The sequence below is a fragment of the Neopsephotus bourkii genome, unplaced genomic scaffold (genome assembly GCF_033783945.1).
Source record: "Neopsephotus bourkii isolate Nb327-2 ecotype Australia unplaced genomic scaffold, CSIRO-AGI_Nbou_v1 NB_1120, whole genome shotgun sequence".
NCBI classification, from domain to species: Eukaryota; Metazoa; Chordata; class Aves; order Psittaciformes; family Psittacidae; genus Neopsephotus; species Neopsephotus bourkii.
In genome coordinates this window covers 4,379,543-4,400,279 of record NW_026901606.1, presented here as the reverse complement: position 1 = coordinate 4,400,279, position 20,737 = coordinate 4,379,543, and the positions used below count along the sequence as shown (strand labels likewise).

The window sequence follows — 20,737 nt, the reverse complement described above, 5'->3', positions numbered from 1 at the left end:
ATGCTGTAATAGAGAGAAAAACATAAACCCAACCCAAGCTAAATAAATATAAACATCAGAGTATTTTTCTAGGCACAATCTTCTTGCATACTGGTGGTTAGCACATGTTTATATATAAAACTTTTGCTACTGAAGTGGAAGGATGATTTGCCTATAGATAGACTCCCTTTTTACACCTGCTACCTGTATGACACACAAAGTTATGCGTCTGGGCTAAATCCACAGTAACCTTCTTACCTTGTTCACAGGGAACTTTACCAGAAGTCTGATTTCCTGTTCACAAGTCTAAAAAATAGCTTTACAGGGTTTTGTAATTAATACATGGTTACTGAGTGCACTGAATTATTCATAGCATCACTTCTTGTCTGTATTTCACTAAAATGCTATGTTTTTATAAACAAATTAGTATGTTTACCACTGTCATTCATCCTTCTCAATACCATCACAACACATTAGTGCTTTGAGTGTTCCTTCTAGATATGACTGTTTGCTTCCTCACTCAGGGCCTCACAGCATTTCCTCAGGTATAGAAGTTAGTTTTGCCATACAGTTTAGTTACCCTGATCATCTCAATGAGCTTTCCTGATGTTAACACTCCCAGGCTGCTCAGCGCTTAACACAGTCTATGCACAGGACACACAGAGCTCTCCTATTGACAGGGGCTTTCTAATTCACAAGTGCTGAAGAAATCCTCAGAGGAGGCAGCTGGGAACGTTCCATGCACTTCATATTCCTTCAGCACACTCTCTGCATGGGATGCCTTTTAAAATGTTCGTTTTTCATTTTAGAAGGAAAAAAGGATGTCTCTAAAGAATACCATTTCTCATACTATTTCCAGCAGTGAAGGAATGTGCTGCTCACACCTCAGGGAACACTACTACACAAGACCACCACCACTGCTATAAAATTTCCCAAATAAGTGAAAAACTGGAAAGAAAAAGTTATCAAGTGGCTAAACATGGGCAACAGCAAAAATGCATCACAGCTCCTGCAAGACAAGGAGGCTGCTGTGGCTGCTACAAGAAAGCCAAGGCAGGAAAGGGAGAGAAGCATGAAAACCCAACGTTGTGCACTCGCCCTAACATGGCACCAGTCATGCAAAATCTTATTTCCAGCTTTCAATGACACTAAACCAACCATGCACAGAGGAGTTCTTTATTTACCACAGGTTTACATTTCTGGCATGTTACCAGTCATTGTGACACGGGAATGTGATTCCTAAAGCACAACTTTTACTAGTATGTTCAAAATGAACTGTAATGACTCATTAGTTGGAGAAAATTTGACAACATCATCACCATGGCTGAAGTAGAGTCACTGCTTGCCTGGTAACTCACTTGGCTAGCATTAAACAGCCAGCTGTACTTTCAAAGCATTGGTCAGGACATTGCTATGAATAATAACTATGATAAAAATCAGGTACGTGGAGAAGCACTGCAGAAGGGATGAGTGGGCAAACTCCAGACTGTACAGAGACATGGCACAAAAGATGCAGACAGAGAAATCCTTCTGGTTTTAGGAAATGGATAAGTGGATGAGTCGCACTTCCCTCCCAGTAAGAAAAGCATGAACTCTGCAGTCCTACAAGGGTCATGAGGAAGGATTCAGGTTGAATACAAAGACCTCTGATGGGAAAGTTCCTTGAGAAAATGGAATTATCTTCCTGCCTTGCGATTACTTTTATACCTCTGTGAAGACATTTGTCCTTTGTTTTCCTTGATGAAAACACTGCAGCTTTAAAGTCCTAAGAGGGAAACCAAGAAAAGGACATTTATCAATTATCTGCCAATTCACTCTGTCTGCTTACATGAGATGAAGGAGCACAGACTGAAGGAGGGTAAAGCCTCCCCTAAGAACCAGAATCTGATTGGATCACAAATTACACTGGTATGCTGGAGCATGATACTGATTCCTGACAGAGACAGGGCATGTTAGATACTAATGTAATGGAACAGTCCTAGCCAAAAGGCAAAGACGGCTCTTGAGTTTATTTTCAGCCTCTTTCACTCACAGCTAACATACACTGCACATTCCTCAAGTTAACATGAACTGGAAAGAGGGGAAATCTGGACTTAATAAATCAAGCAAATACTCTTGCAAAATCGGATGGAGGTAAACCAGGATTCAACTTGCCACATCAAAGGAAGCAATTTCATTGCCATCTTCTCTCTATAATGGATATCCTACCTGAATGCAGTTGAGTATGATGCAGCCTAGAGACTTCAGTAGTTTATTGGTATAGGAAAAAATGTGAGATTATGACCAAGAAAACTAGGGAAAGTGACGTGCTTTGAAGAGGTTGCCTAAAATATGATTGCTGTTTTAAACTGATTTTCACAAAGAAGCATATGTTTGAAGCCTAACTTCCTTCCTGATTTTGAAGCTGCTACTGTGTGGGGTGTCTGAAGAAGATATTGTAGAAAGAGAAGAGGAGGAGGAGAGAGAAAAGGAAAGACAAATGAAAAATATAGTAAAACTATATGGAAGGTTCTCTGAGCCAAAGCAGTCAAGACAAAAAGTAAGCTCTTCAAACAAGCAGGTGGTGTTGAAAAAGACAGCCACACAGCCCTGAAAAAAGTCACAAATCATTCACTATTGAACACCCTCTGTTGAGGGTATCCACTTACTGATTTTAGAGATGCTTTCAAGAAGGGAACTGGTTGCTGTACAAATTTATAGGGGAAATAGAAGACAAGAGAGGCTACAGGAGACAGCACCCAAATACAGAGGTGCTTGAAATCCAAAATGAGCCTTGAACATAATCTAGACATTGTGGCATATGGATCCTACAGTTAGAACATTACATAGAATGCAAACAGAAAGGAATTCTGAATCCTTACTGCCCCTTATAATTCACCTACCCTGTGTACAAGTGGTACCACACTCCAGCATTCAGACCCAACATCCCAGATTCCTCAGCAGCAGTTAGAGCCAGATAAATTTATGCAGATGCTGGCCTGCCAGTGCTGAAGCAGTTAATAGGCAAATCAGACAAATGGGGCTCAACAAGCTGTCAGCTGCAGCTCTTACAAATCACCACCTGCCAGTTTTGATTGAGGAGTCTGCAAACACAGAAAAGCCATGGTTTAGCATGGAAATGGAGCTTCTGTCCTCTCTGCACAGACTGCTTAAACGGATTTGGTTTGTATCAAAATGTTTACTCAAAGCAACTGGAGTACATTGAATGTATAAGCTTTGTTAAAAGGAACAGCAATGTGTTCCTTTGTGTTCCTCAGTTCAGTTCCATGACCAAAATGAAAAATACAGAAAATGTTGGTTTAGATCCACCTAAATGAACAATAAAGTTTTAGCAAATAAATTAAAATCAACGCTGTAGGAAGAATTTCATGCTAATCCCTTTCAATGCTAGGAGATTCAAAATTATTTTTTTTAAATCTATCATTAAATTACAAAACTGAATTTAGGCCAATTTTACACACAGTGCCACTCAAAATTAACTGGCCACTTAGTTTAGGAAGAACACTCTGATTTTCCAAAGAACATTCTGATTTTCCACCCCAAAGTCTATACTGAACTCAACACAACTTTCAGATATTGAACATAGTTTTTACAGTGAGTAAGCCATACTTGTGCAAAAATGTCCCACTGCATTCCTGGAGAAGTAGACGGGCATCACCAAGAATTACTTCTAGTCTACATTTATCTCTCCCGTGCTGGGATCAGATTCCATTTTTAACATTTCAAATGGTGCTGAAGATATTACAAGTCGGTGAGTACACGTGAACATTAACTAGAAGATATTTCTGGCAGGACTGTGCCACAGCTACAGGGCTGACTGCCCCCCTTCTCAGTTGTATTCCCACTGTAGCATTTCAGTAAGGTTTAATTTTTCCCTAAACACCTCTCTTCCTATTGCAACTAGCTGGATGAAAAAAATCATGTTTGAAGAAGTGTAAACTGGATTGCTTTAGACTGACCTGGAGTTTTTCATTTTGTGAACACTCTGTGTGGGAAAGTGTGATGAGCCTAAGTGACAAGCAGCCAAAATCTATCCTCATTTACACCAGCACAAACCTGGATTGCGCTCCTCTGTAAAAAGACGTGGGGCCCTCAGAGACACAGGAGCCCACATTTCCCTTTGGGAGTGCACAGACACCATTCAACACAACACTACATCTGGAAGGCTAACGTTGTATTATCACTTCTGTAATTCTCTCTGGGAGTCTCCCAACCAGAGTCTAATACTCTCATAAGGATTCAGATCACCCTAAACAGTGCAGAGACTTAATGTGCAATGAGTTCCTCAGAAAGTGTTGAAGACTCTTTAAATTCAGAAACATGCAAACAAACGGCACAGTCACCGAAGCCGTAGAGAAGCACAGGTTTAAGGAAAGAGCTTGCTGTTCAGTACAGCCTCGCTTTTCCTTACACTTCATCCTCTCGACTTCTGAATGACAGGAGAGGATCGGGCTGCCAGCGGCCAGGACCATCCTGCTGCAGAAGAGTCTTTCAAGCAACCAGCCAAGCAGTCCCTGGGTGCGGGATCCACCGCAGGGCACCGCAGGTCTGCCGTGGGCTCAGCTGTGCTCGGTGTGACACCTAGTGACAGGCACGGCTTCCATCACCCACTTTCCTTGTCTCTTCCCTACACCCATAGAACAAGAAATGCTTGGGGTTCCAACAGCCCCTTCACTTGTTAAATAAATAATTTAAAAGCACAATCATACCTTCTAAAAAAACAGCCAAACAAAAAAAGCCTCAACGTTTTATAATGTACCCGAGTGCGCTGCAGGGACAGTACCCGACAAGGGCAGCTTTTACAGCATGACAAGATCCCTTTCTGGTTTTCAACCAGCAAAACTGGTCCTGTTTTGCATGCGGAACAGAAGGGGGACTGTGACTGGGTGCCACACTATTTCCACAGCATCCGTTTCTCTACTCATAACTGAATCAAGACTGCACAGTTTTGAAAACCAGAGCATAATGGTTCCTAACAGCAAACTGTACATGTAAAAAACCAGAGTTTGATTGTTTCTAACATTCATTTACTGCTATGGTTAAATCTCCCGTTCACGTTTAGGACTTTGGTTTCCCATTATACTTTTGCTAGATGATGGAACAATAAACACAAACCAGATGAAACTCACTGGTGATGTGACAAGGTGCACGTTAACAGTCAGCGCACAAGGGCCAGAGTGCAGGAATGAGACCAAAATTTAGAATGACTCGTAAAAATCCCTCAACCCGTCTGTGAACACCCTATGTGCTTTAGCTGGGATTTGAAGTCCTGTGAAGTTGGGCATCTATATAATTCATGCCTTGGAAAACACTCCCACCCTTTAATGTTTTAAAGGACTTAACTCCAAGCATAAAAGTGCAGTGAAAAACCACTTTTAATGTCTAGGGCTCCAGTGTAAATAGCATTGTCACAGAAGATAATCTCTGCCTCCAAAAGCCTGTAATTCTAACGGGTGAAGCAGGAGCAGGCTCCGCGCTGCCGTTATTTCCCCCACGCAAGGGAACGCGGGGCAGCAGTCTTCTGCCAGCTGAGACTAAACAGGCCCTTCCATCACAAAGGGGCTATCGAAAACCTTCTGCCATTGACACAGCGGCTCGCCAGGTGCTGGTGGGTTCCCGCTTCCCTGCGGCTCCGCCGGCAGCACGGCGCCCGCGTCACGACTTTGGAACGCTTTCGTCTGGCAGGCTAAGGATGGGGACACCGGGCTTGTCCCCGTTAGCCACGCCGGTCCCGAGCCCGCTCAGGAGTAACGGCACCGCGACTAGGTGTGCGATGTCTCGAAGCAGCGGGAGGCCCCGGAAACCCCGCTCCTGACAGGATTCTGTCACAGCGATGGCACGCAGCCTCTCTCATACACACCTGCAAGCCTCGGGATGCTGCAGCAGGCCCTGCTACCAGGGTCCGTTCCAGGGTGGATGAAAACAGCGGAGCGGTCCCTGCACTCCCATGAGGGGGTGTGGGCCTGGGCCCGGCCCCACATTGCCACCACCCCGGCCCCGCCCTCCATCCATAGCTCTGCGCTCGGCAGCGCACGCCTTAGCTAGGCCCCTCATCTTCCGCCGGCCCCGGATGAGCCCCGCTTGTCCCCACCCCTTCCGCCCATCGATATCTCGGTGCTCTCTCCGCCTTCCGTCGTCTCTTACCGCTCCCGGGCAGCCGGGGCCTACCGGTGGGTGCGGGGTGCCGGTGTCCCGGTGTCGCTGCTGACACGCGCCTCCTGCCAAGCCTGAGGTGAGCCCCGCCCGCGCTCCCGAGCTCTGGCCCCTCTCGCCGGTGGGTGCGAGCGCTAGGCCTTGCCCCTCTCCCTGCGCGGCCGAGCTGCGGTGCAGCGCTCCCGGCGAGTGCGGGGTACGTGCGCCTGCTTAGTGAGCCGCCAGCGCTAGGCCTCGCCTCCGCGCTCGCAGCTCGGCCCCGCCGCGGCCCAGTAGCTCTCAGCCTCTTCGGCGCCGCGGTGGAGCAGGGGTGAAGCCGTCAGCCCGTCCGCCCGCCTGACGCCGCTGCCCGCGTCTCTTCCAGAAAGCCGCGAAGGATGATGCCGACCCCGCGCTTTGGCCCTGCGGGGCGGCCGCGCCCTGCTCTGCCCTGCCGCCGCTGCTGAGCCCGGAGAGCGATCGCGGCCCGCCAGCAGCCGGCACCATGGCGTCCGGCTGCGCGCCGCCCTTCGGGGACCCGGCGGAGATGCGGGAAGGGTTCCTGTGCCCGCTCTGCCTGAAGGACCTGCAGTCATTCTACCAGCTCCAGACGCACTACGAGGAGGAGCACTCCCGCGAGGACAGGGATGTCAAAGCGCAGCTCAAAAGTAAGAGCCGCCACCGGCATTTTAACGCGTTCTGTTCTGCCAGGCGTGGGCACCGCGGGGCTCCTGCCGCGTTACCTCAGGCCCAGGCAGAAGTTTTAAATTATTTCTGATACTTTCGATAAGAAAATTCGGAAGGAGCCGCTAAAAGTCATCACTCTTCAAGTGTCCGTTTCTGTGCGTGACTTATTCTTGGCCCTTTGGGCTGCTTTGTTTTTATCGAAAAACTCTTGATTTATACTGAAACCCAGATGAATTCCCAAGCATTACTTGAAGGCCTTACTGAATAAAGGGAATCTGGTACTCGTTAGGTACTGAGTTATTAATCGTGTGTTCCGACAGTAGGTAAAACTGCAGTTGCAGTTACAGTGTGTGAAGTTCAGAAAGGTTGTTGGGGGGAAAAAAAGAAGAATGTGGATGAAACGTCCCGGGGTTGTGCTGTGTGTTGCCAACTGCTGCTGCGGTCTGTAAACCCCTTTGATTTCTGTTTAAGTAAAATATTTACCTTTTTATCCCCTTGTGCACTCAGTGTCATCTTACATTGAGAGAAAAATGTGCCAAACCTGGTGGTAATTCTGTATGTTCCCTGTAAAAGTCCTTTTGTGTTTATTATATGAGAGAGAGTGGCCTGGCTGCCCTGAATCTTTACTCTTGCCTCTGCTTTTTTTCCCCCTGAGATTGATGACTGTTATTTCAAAAGCCTGTTTCTTCAGTGAAAGTGTTATGGGTTTAACAAGCCGATCTCAAGGGCAGCACAGAATACTTCACAAATCTTTAGGTTGCTTTCCATCAGTCTGGCTACTTCCTGGCTCTTGGCACTGTGCTGCTCTTGGACAGTGCAGGCAGAGTGCTCAGTACTGCAGCTGTGTTCTCACACGGGTACAGTGCTGCAAAGAGCTGAATCACAGGTGCTTCCGTGAGGGTTTAAACCAAAATAACAACGTGGTTTTCACCGTGGTAAGAGGAAAGAAAACAACAACTTGGGTTGGCAAGATTTCCAAAATGCTTTTATTTAATACAAAACACCTGCACTTTGATTTTATTCTCTCAGTGTTGTTTTAATTTAAACTAGTGTACTGTGACTTCTCAGGCCGTCTTTCATACATGTTTTTTGCATAAAGGACGTTGGTTTTGTCTGCTTATTTTCTGTCCTAGGTCTTCATGTCAGGGTCTATTCAGTGAGGTCCCTTTTAGAAGAAGGCAGGCCAGCAGAACCACTGATTTAAATTGCCTGTTGTAGGGACTGTGCTCAACTCCAACTACTGTAACTGGAGTTCTAGAAATGCTTACAAATCACTGTATTGATTCAGTTGGGTCATATTGACGTGGTTAAGTTGGACTTCATGGGAAACAAAATTATGAGGATTGCTTGAAAAGTTTGTGTGTGTGACAAAGCCATGAGGCATCCCTACTTCTTTCTGAGTATATCAGGCTTTTGAAGTCTCAGGTGCAAATCTGTTTCTTATTTAGGTGGTGTAAACTTGAACTGCAGGGTCTAGCTGGTCTTTGCAGTGCTGGCTTGAGAGTAGGTGGGTGGAGGAGAAATCCTTGACAGCTTTGTTGAGAAGTGGGTTTTATATCACTGAGTGCAATTTTGGGAGGTAGCATAACTCCCACAACTGAATGTGTCTGGTGAGTAGAGCCCTCAGCTTCTCCTAGCATACAGAGAGGAGTGTAGCTTCAGAAGCTCTGCAGTTTCAAGCCTCAGGAGACTGCCTTCTTGCCAGCATTGACAGGAGATTGGGGCTGTTTAGTGCTTCTGAAAGTATTTATGTGTATAAGCACACTGAAATACTTAGTTTGTAGTTTGTGCAACAAGACAGTGTTGAACATCCTTGAAACCTAAGAAAGTCATCAGGAATTAAGAGAATGAAGGTATCATCTGCATGATGTCCCAGAATGCTGTGGAATGGGTCCCATAGTTAAAGACAGCTTACTGCTTTACAGTGAAGTCCCTGAATGGAGTGTCTAAAACTACTGGTTTGTCATCAGGGCCATAGTGCTACTTTGTGACAGATAACAAAGAGCATTTCAAGTCATCTGTGATTCCCTGAACCACATTCTGGTTCTAAGCAGAATATGTTGAGGATAAAACTGTCATCAAGGAAAAAGATCTGTGGTAAAAGATGAGAAACTTCATGTGACAAATATTTGGTGACTACCTGCCATGTTTGGTAACTTGGATTTATCCTTTTCAGATCTAGTCCAGAAGGCCAAAAGAGCAAAGAAGAAATTGCTGAAACGAGAAGGAGATGACAGAACTGATTCTGGATCTCAGGAGCGATACGAGTCATTCAGCTATGGTGGAGTAGATCCATACATGTGGGAGCCTCAGGAAGTCGGTAGGAGAACTAGAAAGTGATGCAGCAAGGATTTTTCTTTAATTGGAAAAGTGCTACAGTACTGCTGATGCTGCATGGAATTGTGTGGAGTTGGTTTGGAGAACACTACTAGCTGATAATAGCTTGCCAGATGTAACTGAGGGATGAAGAGGGGAAAAAACTTTGTTGCAGATGTTGCAGACTTCAACATAGTGCCTGTTGTTTTCTGTAGTAGAAAGAAAATGCTGTTTTATTGCTAGCCTGGAGGTTGGGCTTTAACCTGCATGTTTTATTTAGGGCAGCACCATGAAAATGTAGGGTTCTAATGTGTCTTTAAAATTCAGTTTGAAGATGAGACATAAGTAGTGGAGAGCTGTCTTTCAAGGGGCATTTAAGTCCATTCAGAACACCTGGGTGACTGTCAACACTTTTTTGCTATCTCTCCAGGTGCTATGAGAAGCCATCTTTCTGATTTCAAGAAACACCGAGCAGCCAGGATTGATCACTATGTAGTAGAAGTCAATAAGTTAATAATCAGGTTAGAAAAGGTAAATTTGATGCTTTTAATATTTTTAATATTTAATATGTCTTTAGTATGAAGTGTGCCCATTTATCTAGCAGCCACTTTTATAAAGGATACTAAACTAATACTCTGTTCACACATTACTGTTTTCTTTCTCTATCCTTGAGTTCTGTGCTTGGTCTGAACCCATACTGTGGATTTGACTTCTGTTTTGTGCACTAGTTTCAAGATGAAGATACTACACCCGCCTGCTTCAGGAACTGTTTCTTTCCCTGTATATTTTCTTCACCTTTTGCTAAATTTCTCCCTGATTTGTTTGTCATGATTCTTCCAGCTTCCCATTCTTCAATTCTTCAAAATCTACCAATGATATACTTGCATTTTGTCTCAGATAATGTTGGATGCTGTAAGGATTATGTCCCAAATGCTCTGATTTGTACAGCTTTGGTGTCATTGTTTGGAACTACTTTATTAATATTGCATTAGAAATAAATAGGGAAGTTGCAGGAATCGGGTGCAGAACAGGCTGAGACTTCTGTCTCTTCAAACCTATAGGTTTCTTTTTCTCACTGGGATGGACTGTACTGGGGCTTTTTCTTGCAAAGTACCATTTTCTTGAATATGTTGTTTATCTCCTACTAGCTTACATCGTTTGACAGAGCAAACACTGAGTCAGCCAAAATAAGAGGTTGGTATGAGCTTACTGCAGACTCTTTGTTCTTGTAGTTTAACCAGCTGAGGAATTAATTGAATGAATATTTTACATTGTGTGTATTCCTCCCTACTTTTGCCCTATCACAGCTATAGAGAAGTCTGTTGTGCCTTGGGTCAGTGACCAGGATGTTCCCTTCTGCCCAGACTGTGGCAGTAAGTTCAGTATTCGAAACCGACGTCACCACTGCCGCCTTTGTGGGTCTATTATGTGCAAGAAGTGCATGGAACTTGTTGGTCTTCCTTTGGCAAGTAAGTACAGTGTATGCTGTTAATTCCTCCTCTCCTTAGCTCACTCAGTGCTAACTCTGTCCAGCCTTTCTGCCATTAGAAAAAAAGCTGCTGGTAACATTCTGTCTCTGTGGAAAACTTGGTCCTTAATGTGTCATTCAGCATCATGCAGCCACTTGTCTGTGAAACAGGAAAAATGATTTCTCCATTCTTTGTCTCCATTCCTTCTTCAGGTTTGGGAGTGTTACATAACCCTAAAAAAGTTACTAGAAGAAGTAGTAGGATATACTACTAGTAAATACAGTTAATATTTAGTATTTGAGTCTACCAAGTACCATAATTATGAAGATATAAGCTCTAGGAATTAAAACTGCCAAGGTTCTTGACATTTGAAACTATTGCACGTATTTCCAGTCTTTGCCATGGTTGTCCACATGCTGACATTAAAGAAATTCAGCCACAGGCCTTTAAGAAACCCTTCAAACTTTAATTTCCTCATCCAGCACATTGGGGAGGAGACAGCGTTTTCTGTTGAAATAAATAAGCTGAACTTTACAAACAGCTCAGTTAAGCACAAAACGTGGGCAACATAAGGTAGCTGTTGTTGCACATGCTGTTCTATAACAGTGCAAGCTCCAACATGAGAATGCTTTTACGCACAAGCCAAGTAGGTGCTTCTCAACAGTCTGCTCTCTAGCTCCTTCTAGGATGGAGCAGGTTTACAGTGAAGACCCAAATTCTGACTTGCAGCCTTGGTTGTCATAGGTTCCCTGTGTGTCTTTTTCAGCAGATTATTTCAACTTGGTTTTCTAATATGACCTGAATGTAAAGTTTCTGTTAAAGTGCAATTCATTTGTGTCAGTAAAATCTGTTGGCTTCTCCAGTTGCTATAAAACTTACCTGTGTGTAATGTTTAGGCAAGCTCACTAGCGCCAGCAGAGAGGCCTTGGGTTCTCATACGAGCCCGAACTCCTCACCAAACAGTGTCCATGGCTCCCGCCGTGGCAGCATTAGCAGCATAAGCAGTGTGAGCTCAGTTCTGGATGAGAAGGATGATGACCGAATCCGATGTTGTCGGCACTGCAAAGATACCCTGTTGAAAAGAGAACAACAGATCGATGAGAAAGAGCACACTCCAGAGATTGTGAAACTCTATGAGGTAAATCAGTCTTTGCTGCTTCCATCCTCAGTGTATCTGCCTGTGGTTGTCACTACTTGACTTCAGGCTTGTTATCTCATGTCTGAGTGCTTACTTAATGACTTAATACTCACTTGTGTTAGAATAGATCCTACTTTGTGTTTATGCCATGTAACAGAGATATGTCTGAAATGATGGAGCTAATTGCCATGCAGTAGTTATATCATGATAACACCATTTTAAGATGCATCTTCATTCTCATACTCTAGAGCTGATAGTTCTGAGATGCACCTCTCAAAATTGTGAGCTGTGTCAGCTGGGATTCCCCAGAACAGTTCTTATTTAAACCAATGGTACGCTGTGCACTTTGGGCTGCTCTGGCACTATAGGACTCAATATTGTCAGCACTGTTTGTCATCACACTCATGGCAGATGTTTTTTTTAAACCAGTGAGGTCAATCAAGAGTGTATGGTTGGAAGATTGTGTTCAACTCTGTGTTGAAAGCAGGTACTGACAATCATCAGGTATCTTTTAAGTTGAGTCCACAACCTCCCCAAGTTAATAGTAATGGGAGTTGGTGTGCTTTGTGAAGAGATTTAAGGCTAGAAGTTGTCCAAGCTGTCCATTATAACAGCTTTTAACTGCAAAATTCATCTTGCAGAAATTCAGGGAGTCTTTCTCTGTTCCTGACTATGCCATCTGTGTTGGAAAAATGACGGGAGGGTCTTGTCATCCTGAATAATTAAATGGCTTTTCTCACGGTTAACTTTGAATGTGCACATGCAGTGTGCAAGGTTGATGTCAGCATGTACTTGCATAAGTGTTTAATGGAAGTTCTTTTCTCATACATTTTGTTTCAAACAAGAAACTCCGATTCTGCATGGAGAAAGTTGACCAGAAGGCACCAGAGTATATAAGGATGGCAGAATCACTGAAGTAAGCCCTGTTTGCTGAGTTTATGAATGTATGTATGTACTTTTATTCCGTAGAAGAGTGGGAAGGACTGAGGAACTGTGCCAAGTCTGCAAGAGTGTGTCAATTATTAAAAAAGCACTGTTAGATTATCTGTTGTCTTTTGGATGCTCTTCAGAGTAGCACTGAGTTAACTGTGGATGGTAACATTGCCACTTCCCACTGAGGTGCCGCTCTGTGTCATCCTTTCAACCCCTTTAGAGTTGCCACTTGTTAAATCTTAGTCATCTTGGGAGAACTTCTAGTGCTGTGTGTATTGTTAGCTGGAAGCATGACTTACAATGAAGCCATATTTATTTCTTAGTGCTGGGGAGACAACCTACAGTCTTGACAACGCTAATGACTTGAGGGTGGAGATTCAAAAAGTATACGAACTTATAGATGCCTTAAGGTAAAAGATCTCTCCCTTTCCCCCTCCCCCAGCATGTGTGTGTCTATTTATGACTTCTTTACAGTCTTTCCCAACTATTTGTGTATCACATACCCACTTATTCGTATGGACAATCAGTGTGTTCAGCTGTAAGGAGCATGTGAAAAGGTAGATGCTGTCCTTGTGCACCATCAATTTCTACTTCCTTTTCCAGCCTTAAAAATCATGCGTTTCTCTGCAGTGCAAATAACTAAGCCAGAGGAAACAAATAGAGGCACAGTTGGTTTTTGTTTGGGTTTTGGGGTTTTTTGTTTGTTTGCGTTTTGGGTTTTGTTTGTTTTCATAAAAAAAAAACAACTTGTTTTTTTTGTCTTACAACTTGTAACCTCCAGAGTGCTTTACCTAAAAACATGAGAAAGTTTCATCCAATGTTGTCTCACTCCCCTTCTGTTGCACTTTTGCTGGCCCTTGTTTCTGAACTGATGAGGCTTTGCTTTGATGCAGTAAGAAGATTTTGAGTCTAGGCTTGCATGAAGATCCCCAGCCTCATCCTAAAACACTACAGCTGCAGAGAATGATAAGATATTCAGCTACACTTTTTGTTCAGGTAATGGAGCATATGTTATGAGCTGAACATAGACTTTATGTAGTGTTCTCTGGCTTGCAACAGTTTTGACAGGAGGCTTAGTTCTAGACATTTTCTGTATAGTCATTAGTTCCCCATATAGTCTGTATGTACCATTGCTTCTCCTAATAACTTATGGCAGCCAAAAATGAGCTATCTTGACTACAGAGAGTGCAGTCAGAGCAGTATTGAGTTTAGTGACCTAAGAGAATGTGTGAAACTTGGCTTTGTCTCTTGCTGAGGTGTCCAGCTAGCAGGATAGCTCTGGCAGCAAAGACCCGGTCAGGTCTGCAGCAGTGACTGCAGTGTAGCCGTACTTTTTCTTTGTGGGGTGTTCTGTTGGAGGCATCTCTCTTTTCAAGTACTTGAAAACTGGCTGAATGCCTGCAAGCAACAATGTAAAATGTTTCAATTTTTGCCAGGAGAAACTGCTTGGCCTGATGTCCCTGCCAACCAAAGATCAGTATGAAGAACTGAAGAAGAGAAGACTGCATATGGTAAGCCAGGTTAAGATCTGCTGCATCATGGGTCAGGGGCTCCTTCAAAAGCTTAAGCCTCATAGGTGTGTGTGTGTGCATGAGCAGCTGGATTTCAGTTTTTCATCTTTTTAAATGCAGATCATTCCATGCCTATGTAACACAGTCACTGTATCATACAGAACATAAGCAGTTGTGTAGTAAGCAGCTGAACACCTGCAGAAAGCAGCAGTGACTTGGTGGCATGTGCTGTTTCTGCAGCCCTAAACTACGTGTGTTAATCTACATGGGTTTTCAAATTGTGTTCTGGAGTTCATTTGCACAAGTAGAATTTGGAGGCTGCTTTCGGTGGTGAAAAAGGATATATGGGAATAAGGATGATTCTTGAGAGAAAGAGTTTCTTCAGTTAGGAGGGAGACTATCATGAATTGTAAACTAAAGCAGCTTTATCTTGAGGTAGGTTGAGAAATAAGAACTGTTGCACTCTGAAAGCTAATGATACGGATGGCCTTTAACACAAGATGCTCTACTACAGATGTCTGATATAGTTGCTGTCCAAATCAGTCTTAGAGCACTCTTTGCACAGTTGCATTCAGCATTTCTTGTTCTCTATAAAGCACTGTCACTGCTCCTGCTTGCCTTTTAAGTTTGTAGAGGCAGAAGTCATGGGATTTTGCTCAATATCATCACAAACAAACTGAAGGGAAGCATTTGGGTAGTACTATGAAAATAAATTTTCTCTGCAAAGTCAGCAGAAATGCAGCTGATTCCTTTCAGTGACAGCCAGCAATGTCTAAGATCAGTGAGTTGATTGTACCTACAGATGTTCAGAACAGGACTTTTCATGGTCATGGTCTCTTACTGTGTGTTACTCACTTTAGGTGGCTCTTGAAACACATGGAAAGCAAGAAGAAAAGCAGAAAGATTTCATCTCCAGATCTGCAGCTGCAGTTAATGGTGATGCAACTCACCTGAAAAAAGAAACAGTCAGGAAATCTGAAGGCTGGTTACCTACATCTAGCATATCACGTGAGAGTGAGATAGCAGACCCTCTTCTTCAGCAGATTGACAATATTACATCCTTTATTAAGCAAGCAAAGGCTGCGAATAGGGTAGATGAGGTCCATATGTTGCAAGAGAACCTGAGGCAGCTTCAGGATGAGTATGATCAACAACAAACACTGAAAGCTATTGAGCTTTCCAAAAAACAGGCAGAAGAGGAAGAGATGCAGAGGGAGGAACTTCAGGTGCTTTGTGAAAAGGAGTGGGAAAGAGAACAGCACAAACTCATGTCTCAGCATTCAAGGACACGCTCCTTAGACTTCAGAGAAGTCAAGCAGCATCAGCACGGAGTTGTAAATGAGAACCGTAACTTGACAGCGTGTGCATTGGATTTGGATATTACTCGGATCAGAGGGAACCCAGGTTTTGAAACTCCTGCTGTTGAGCAGCTGCCAGCTAAAGAGCACTTGATTTTCACACTGGCACCCCAGAATGTCCCACAGTGTGACAAAGCCCAAGATCAGCCAGCCAGTCTAAACCCCTTTGAAGATGAAGCAGATACCCCTCAGTTAGAGGAAGATCCTTCTAACCCATTTGCCAAAGACACTTCTCCAATGGTTTCTTTCTCTAACACGGCTTTGCAAAGTAATAAAAAGGAATATAATCCATTTGAAAATGAGGAGGAGGAGGAACAAACTAATGGAGCACCTGGCAGTACATCAAACCCTTTCGAAGAGGATGAAAATCCATTTAAAAAACCAGGGGGCAGCTGGAATTCTGGAAATCCATTTGAAGAAGGATCTTCTACCAATCCCTTTGAAGTGGAGGATGACAGTGAGAATTCTGGAGAGGAGGCTATAGAGGAAGAACTGCTTCTTCAACAGATAGATAATATCAAAGCTTATATATTTGATGCCAAACATAGTGGACGAATGGATGAGGTGGAGGTACTGACAGAGAACTTAAAGGAATTGAAGCGCACACTAGCAAAGCAGAAGGAGAAATCCAACTGCTGAAGCAATGGGGCTTGGTAATCATTACTTTAAATCTGCTGTTAAATATGGGAAGGTAGAGCAGATACTTGCAAAGAGGAGTACAGATCACAAGAGGGAATTGGGGGAGTCTTGACTTTCATGCACTTTCAGCTAGGCATTTCCACTACTACTCAGTCTTGAAGAAAGAATCGCTGAGGTATGCTGCTGGTCCCAGACACCTGTGGTAAGGAATTTTGGAATGACTTGTTAACAACACTCAGTGCTGCCTGGTCTTGTGTTTATTTTGGTCAAAGTGGCTAAGTGCCAATAGGGAACTGTGATTTGGAAATGGTTGCAATGTTGGTTGTTCTCTTTCCCCCTTTCTGTTACAATAGTATTGGCCTTTCGAGTGGGGCTTTAACTAAAGAGAGACAAAAACTTTTCAAGTGCTGCACCCCAGTAATGTTATGGTGCAGTGCTACAGTGCCTGATGGTGTTAGCAGAAAGTGCTGTTAGGCGGCTACTGTGATTCTTCGAGGTGCAGAATATACAGATCAATTTTGTGCAATGCTAATATGTAAAAGGGATTTTAAGACTGAGAACTTTCTAACTGATCTTAACATGAGCAACTTTTTAATGTGTTTCTAAAAATCTGGATGCTGTGTTTTCATCACCTTTAGTCTCCTCTTTGCTCTGAGCACAAACTACAATAATAGAGCATGCTGGGTTGACTTCAGAGCCCTGCTTCAGGGAGCAAGTACCTACTTGTTTCCAGGGAGAAGACCCTCAGGCTGGCACCATTTTGGACTACAGTAGGAGTGACCCTCCAATTCCTAATTATTGTATGGAATCTGCACATTCCTTCTCTGGGTGACCGAATGATCACGTGTGTCATTTGTGAGACTGGAACCCTCTTTTTGTAGGATTCAAGGAACAGAAATCTTGTTTACAATGGAGAGCTGAAGTGCCACTGAACTGGAATTCTGTGAAAGTTGGGAGAGAGTCTGTGGCTGCAGTAGGGTCAAACAGCAATTGTTTCATTTTGATTCCCTTTGGAAGTTGTTCTGAGAATTGGGCATGTCTGTTTTTAGTAAGAAGCTCCAAATTGGAGTGATGTTGGGATCCTGTGGTCCAGGGGATGCCTGGGTGATGGCCAGCACTGGTAATGCAGGAGGGCTTAGAGCTGGGCTCTGAAGGCTGGTATCAGAAATGTGGGATCCCTTCAGGTTAGGTCAGACCATGTCTTTGTGAGATGGGAGTCTGAGCTGCCTGGATTTTTATCTTTGGCAGAGGTCCATCATCAGGCATCAGTGTGTGAAAGGGTGGAAGGGAGAAGTTAATCCAAAAGATGTATTTATTTAAAGCTGAAATAAAGGAAATCACACAGATCACCCTGCATAGTACTAATAGTGGGCTTACTCAGAAGTGTAAACTTTCATGGAATGGGATACGTATTAACTAACTCTCTAATAATATATATTAATCAGCACAGCTGTAACCCAAGCATTGTGTAACATTTTAGAGACACAAATAATTGCACTACCTGGAGAGCGGGGACTCTGGTTTTAGCTTGCTATAAATTGATGGAGGGGACTTGCAGAACTCTTGTTTAAAAAAAACCAAGCCACCTCCTCACTTAACAGCACTAGTAACTAATCAAAATAACTTACGAGCAGCCCATTAAAGACACTTGATGTTCTTACTGTAGCCTAAATCTGAAGTTGAAAGGTGTGCAGAGCAAGACCATGAAGTTTTTATACCAAAATGTTTTATTAGAGTTGATTTTTAGTCCCTGAGTGTTACCTTGCACCAGGTGAAAGGAGCACAGGATTCTCAAAGGTCATAAACTAGTAAAATGTGCCCTGTGGCACCAAATCTACAAAGGTAGCACCAAATTTACAAAGGTAGCAGAAAACGGATGTTAGGACAGGGAAATGTAACCCCTGGAAGTGTTTTAACAGAAGCAGTGTAAGGTAGATATTTAAGTCTGTTTGCTGGCCAGGAGGACTGTGCCCTGCATTGTAACCCAGAGCTGTTTTGGAACCAACATGAAAAATAAAATTTCAGTGGATTCAGCTTCCACATTTTAAGTGTTTTTTCCTTGTTGCAGCTATCCTGCCTTGTTTGTATTTTCAGTCTAATACACTAATAACTAAAGTAGCCTTATTGTACATGTATTTTTACAAGCAGATAACAAACTAGCATACCTCATCTTTTGTCAGTGTTAATGTGACAGACTAGACAACTCATTCCTAAAGTCATCTCCAAAGTGAAGACTCGACGCTGATACTTGGGCTGTTGTGAGGCTCACAAGGCACAAGGGAATGAAGACATCCATAAAGCTCAGTAAAGGACTAGCATTGAATTTTGTTAAAGCTGCATGCACTGCTCTGTGTGGGAACTTTGTAAAGAGATGAAATAAACCAACATGTTTATTTTGTGCTGTGTTTGGTCTGGACAATTCTTACAGGACATGTGAACTAGTGTGAAGTTTTGTACTCGGTCCTTAGCTCCACAGTCAGCTGCTCTGACAGCCTGAGTGGAAGGTACATGCAATTACCAAATGGTAAGCAATACAGTATTTATCTGCTATTAGAGGTATTGTGTGAATGTTTGGTAAGGCAGAAGCTGTGGAGATTCAGAAGAGACTTTTAGTCTAGTCTCTATCCAAAGCAAACACGATCTGGTTATACAACCTTATACATGCAGGCACAAGTAGGATACAGGCATCATTTCCCTTGTTCTGTTTGCCTTATATGCAGTGTTGACTGTAATGCTTTGTAAAACTGGCACCAAAAAAAGCTGGCTTTCAACTTCTATTTATTTTTCACTTTAAATTATTCTGATTGTAGCTCTGAGAAAACTTTGTCTCCCATGTATTATATGAACTTGTTTGTTCCTGTTCCCAGAAGCTTTTTAGTTCTTTTTCCCACTGAAGTACCTTGATTATCCAGCCCTGAGGAAAAACAACTGCATGGCTTGAGCTTTCAGGCTGATGCTTCATTTTTCATTGCAGCTTTGTATTTTCCCCTCATCTCTTTGGGCAGTGGCACAAAAGCAGGACAGGGAACCTGGCCTTCAATTTCACACATGCATTCTCGCAGATGGTACTTCTTGGGCCCAAACGTTGCCGGATGTGACAGTTTTTTCCTTTCCCTCTCCTCTTTTTCAAGCGTTTCTCTAGAAACAAGATCCATTTGTTATTATCAGAAGCCTGAATGGTGACATTTCCTCTCCTTCCCCTGGCCCCAGTTTACCAGAAGGACAGATTTACAGTTCGTAGCTCATGCTAAATACATCAGGGAGAAGTTGCATTTCCCTCTGTATACCTGACAGAAGTTTGCAGGGATTGTACCGTGATGTATGCAAGAGGGTACAGGAGGTTATGAAGTGTCACTTACTTGCTTTTCCCCAGGATTTTCTTAATGTGCTCATTAATCTCTTTGTTGGTTTTATCTTCAACGTCAACCAAAACTTGTTCTCCATTGTCTGTGAAAACAGATTTGTAATCACGTATGAAAGGGCTCCTTTCCCTACAACGCACTTTCACAACAGCTGGAAAAAAGTGTTTTAAACACCCAGAACTAAGACATCAGCCTCTCTGCCGCTGTCGGGTACAGTGTAACGTTTAAACAGGAAAAGCAAAGAGCATGACTCGGGGTGGAGGCAGAGGGTTGCAGGGGCTTTACTAACCCTCCGAGCTGCTTCCCTATACCCGCTCCCTCCTTCCGCAGTGCAGGCCGCGGCCGGTTCAGCCCCCGTTTCCAGCGCGGAAGCCGCCGCTGCAGCCGAGGCTGCGCTCAGGCCAAGGCCGGCGGGACCTACCCAGGTAGAACCGGACGAAGGGCGAGGGGGTCATGTTCTTGAAGAGCATGATCTGCACCCAGGGGTTCTTGTACTGGATCTGCGGGATGTTGAAAAACACAAACTTTCTGGAAGGAAGAAGAACACAGGCGCCAGCAGGGCTGTCTCCGCAAGCCCAGAGGCCGCTGAGGAGGGCGCTGAGCCCCGCGCCCCGTCGCGCCCACGCTCACCTCGCCCCTTCGCTGAGCTCTCCCGACGTGTTGTAGTTCACGGTCATCACCTTCACCGAGCTTTTGAAGACGACATCGCCCTGGTTGAGGTACTGCAGCGTGCGCCGGATGGGGAACCGGCCTTTCATCGGCATGGCGGCGGCCGGAAGTGGCGGGAAGAGGAAGTGACGAGAGGAGAAAGTGGTAGAGCCGGAAGTTGCGAGAGCGAAGGCCGGAAATGGCGGGACTGCGGCTTCATTCCTTCCGTTGTTAGTTCACGGAAGCGGCTGAGGGAACAGGGAAGTTGCTCACGCCGATGGGATACTTGGCACGAACAAACGCATGTTTCTGTCTGTAACGTGCCCCACCGCTCTGTCAAATGCAAACCCACGTTTTGTGCTCAAGGAGAACGTGCCCGCCTGGACGTGGGAGTTCAGCCGCTGTTTAAAATAGAGCCCGAGCCCGTTACCTCCATTACAAAGTGTGTGTGAGGGAGCTGAACTGGGACCCAGCACATCACCTTCACTCAAGAACTGGGAACAGGAAGGAGCTTCCAGGTACAAGAGAACGTGAAGAACTGTCTATTAACAGCCAACGGCCTCCT

The 20,737-nt window shown here is 44.1% G+C and overlaps 3 protein-coding genes across 3 annotated transcripts in view; 1 reads left to right on the top strand and 2 right to left on the bottom strand.

Moving 5' to 3' along the window:
• The window catches only part of TMCC1 (transmembrane and coiled-coil domain family 1), a 120,797-nt gene extending 114,902 nt beyond the window's left edge, over positions 1 to 5,895 (bottom strand). The window contains exon 1 of the mRNA XM_061362518.1: positions 5,840 to 5,895. The gene's annotated coding sequence lies outside the window, so the exon portion shown is untranslated. The remainder of the gene's footprint in view (positions 1 to 5,839) is intronic.
• Positions 5,896 to 6,312: 417 nt separating this feature from the next.
• Positions 6,313 to 16,793, top strand: RBSN (rabenosyn, RAB effector). Its single transcript, XM_061362514.1, has 12 exons — positions 6,313 to 6,328; positions 6,497 to 6,779; positions 8,975 to 9,118; positions 9,545 to 9,645; positions 10,263 to 10,308; positions 10,422 to 10,583; positions 11,480 to 11,721; positions 12,567 to 12,637; positions 12,978 to 13,064; positions 13,548 to 13,650; positions 14,091 to 14,165; positions 15,026 to 16,793. The coding sequence occupies exons 2-12, from the start codon at positions 6,617 to 6,619 to the stop codon at positions 16,160 to 16,162; spliced, it is 2,331 nt and encodes a 776-aa protein (XP_061218498.1). The 5' UTR covers positions 6,313 to 6,328; positions 6,497 to 6,616; the 3' UTR covers positions 16,163 to 16,793.
• A 2,130-nt stretch (positions 16,794 to 18,923) lies between these two features.
• MRPS25 (mitochondrial ribosomal protein S25) lies at positions 18,924 to 20,304 on the bottom strand. Its single transcript, XM_061362515.1, has 4 exons — positions 20,155 to 20,304; positions 19,946 to 20,052; positions 19,522 to 19,609; positions 18,924 to 19,300 (listed from the first exon to the last, which is right to left on the bottom strand). The coding sequence occupies exons 1-4, from the start codon at positions 20,286 to 20,288 to the stop codon at positions 19,108 to 19,110; spliced, it is 522 nt and encodes a 173-aa protein (XP_061218499.1). The 5' UTR covers positions 20,289 to 20,304; the 3' UTR covers positions 18,924 to 19,107.
• Between the last annotated feature and the right edge of the window lie 433 nt (positions 20,305 to 20,737).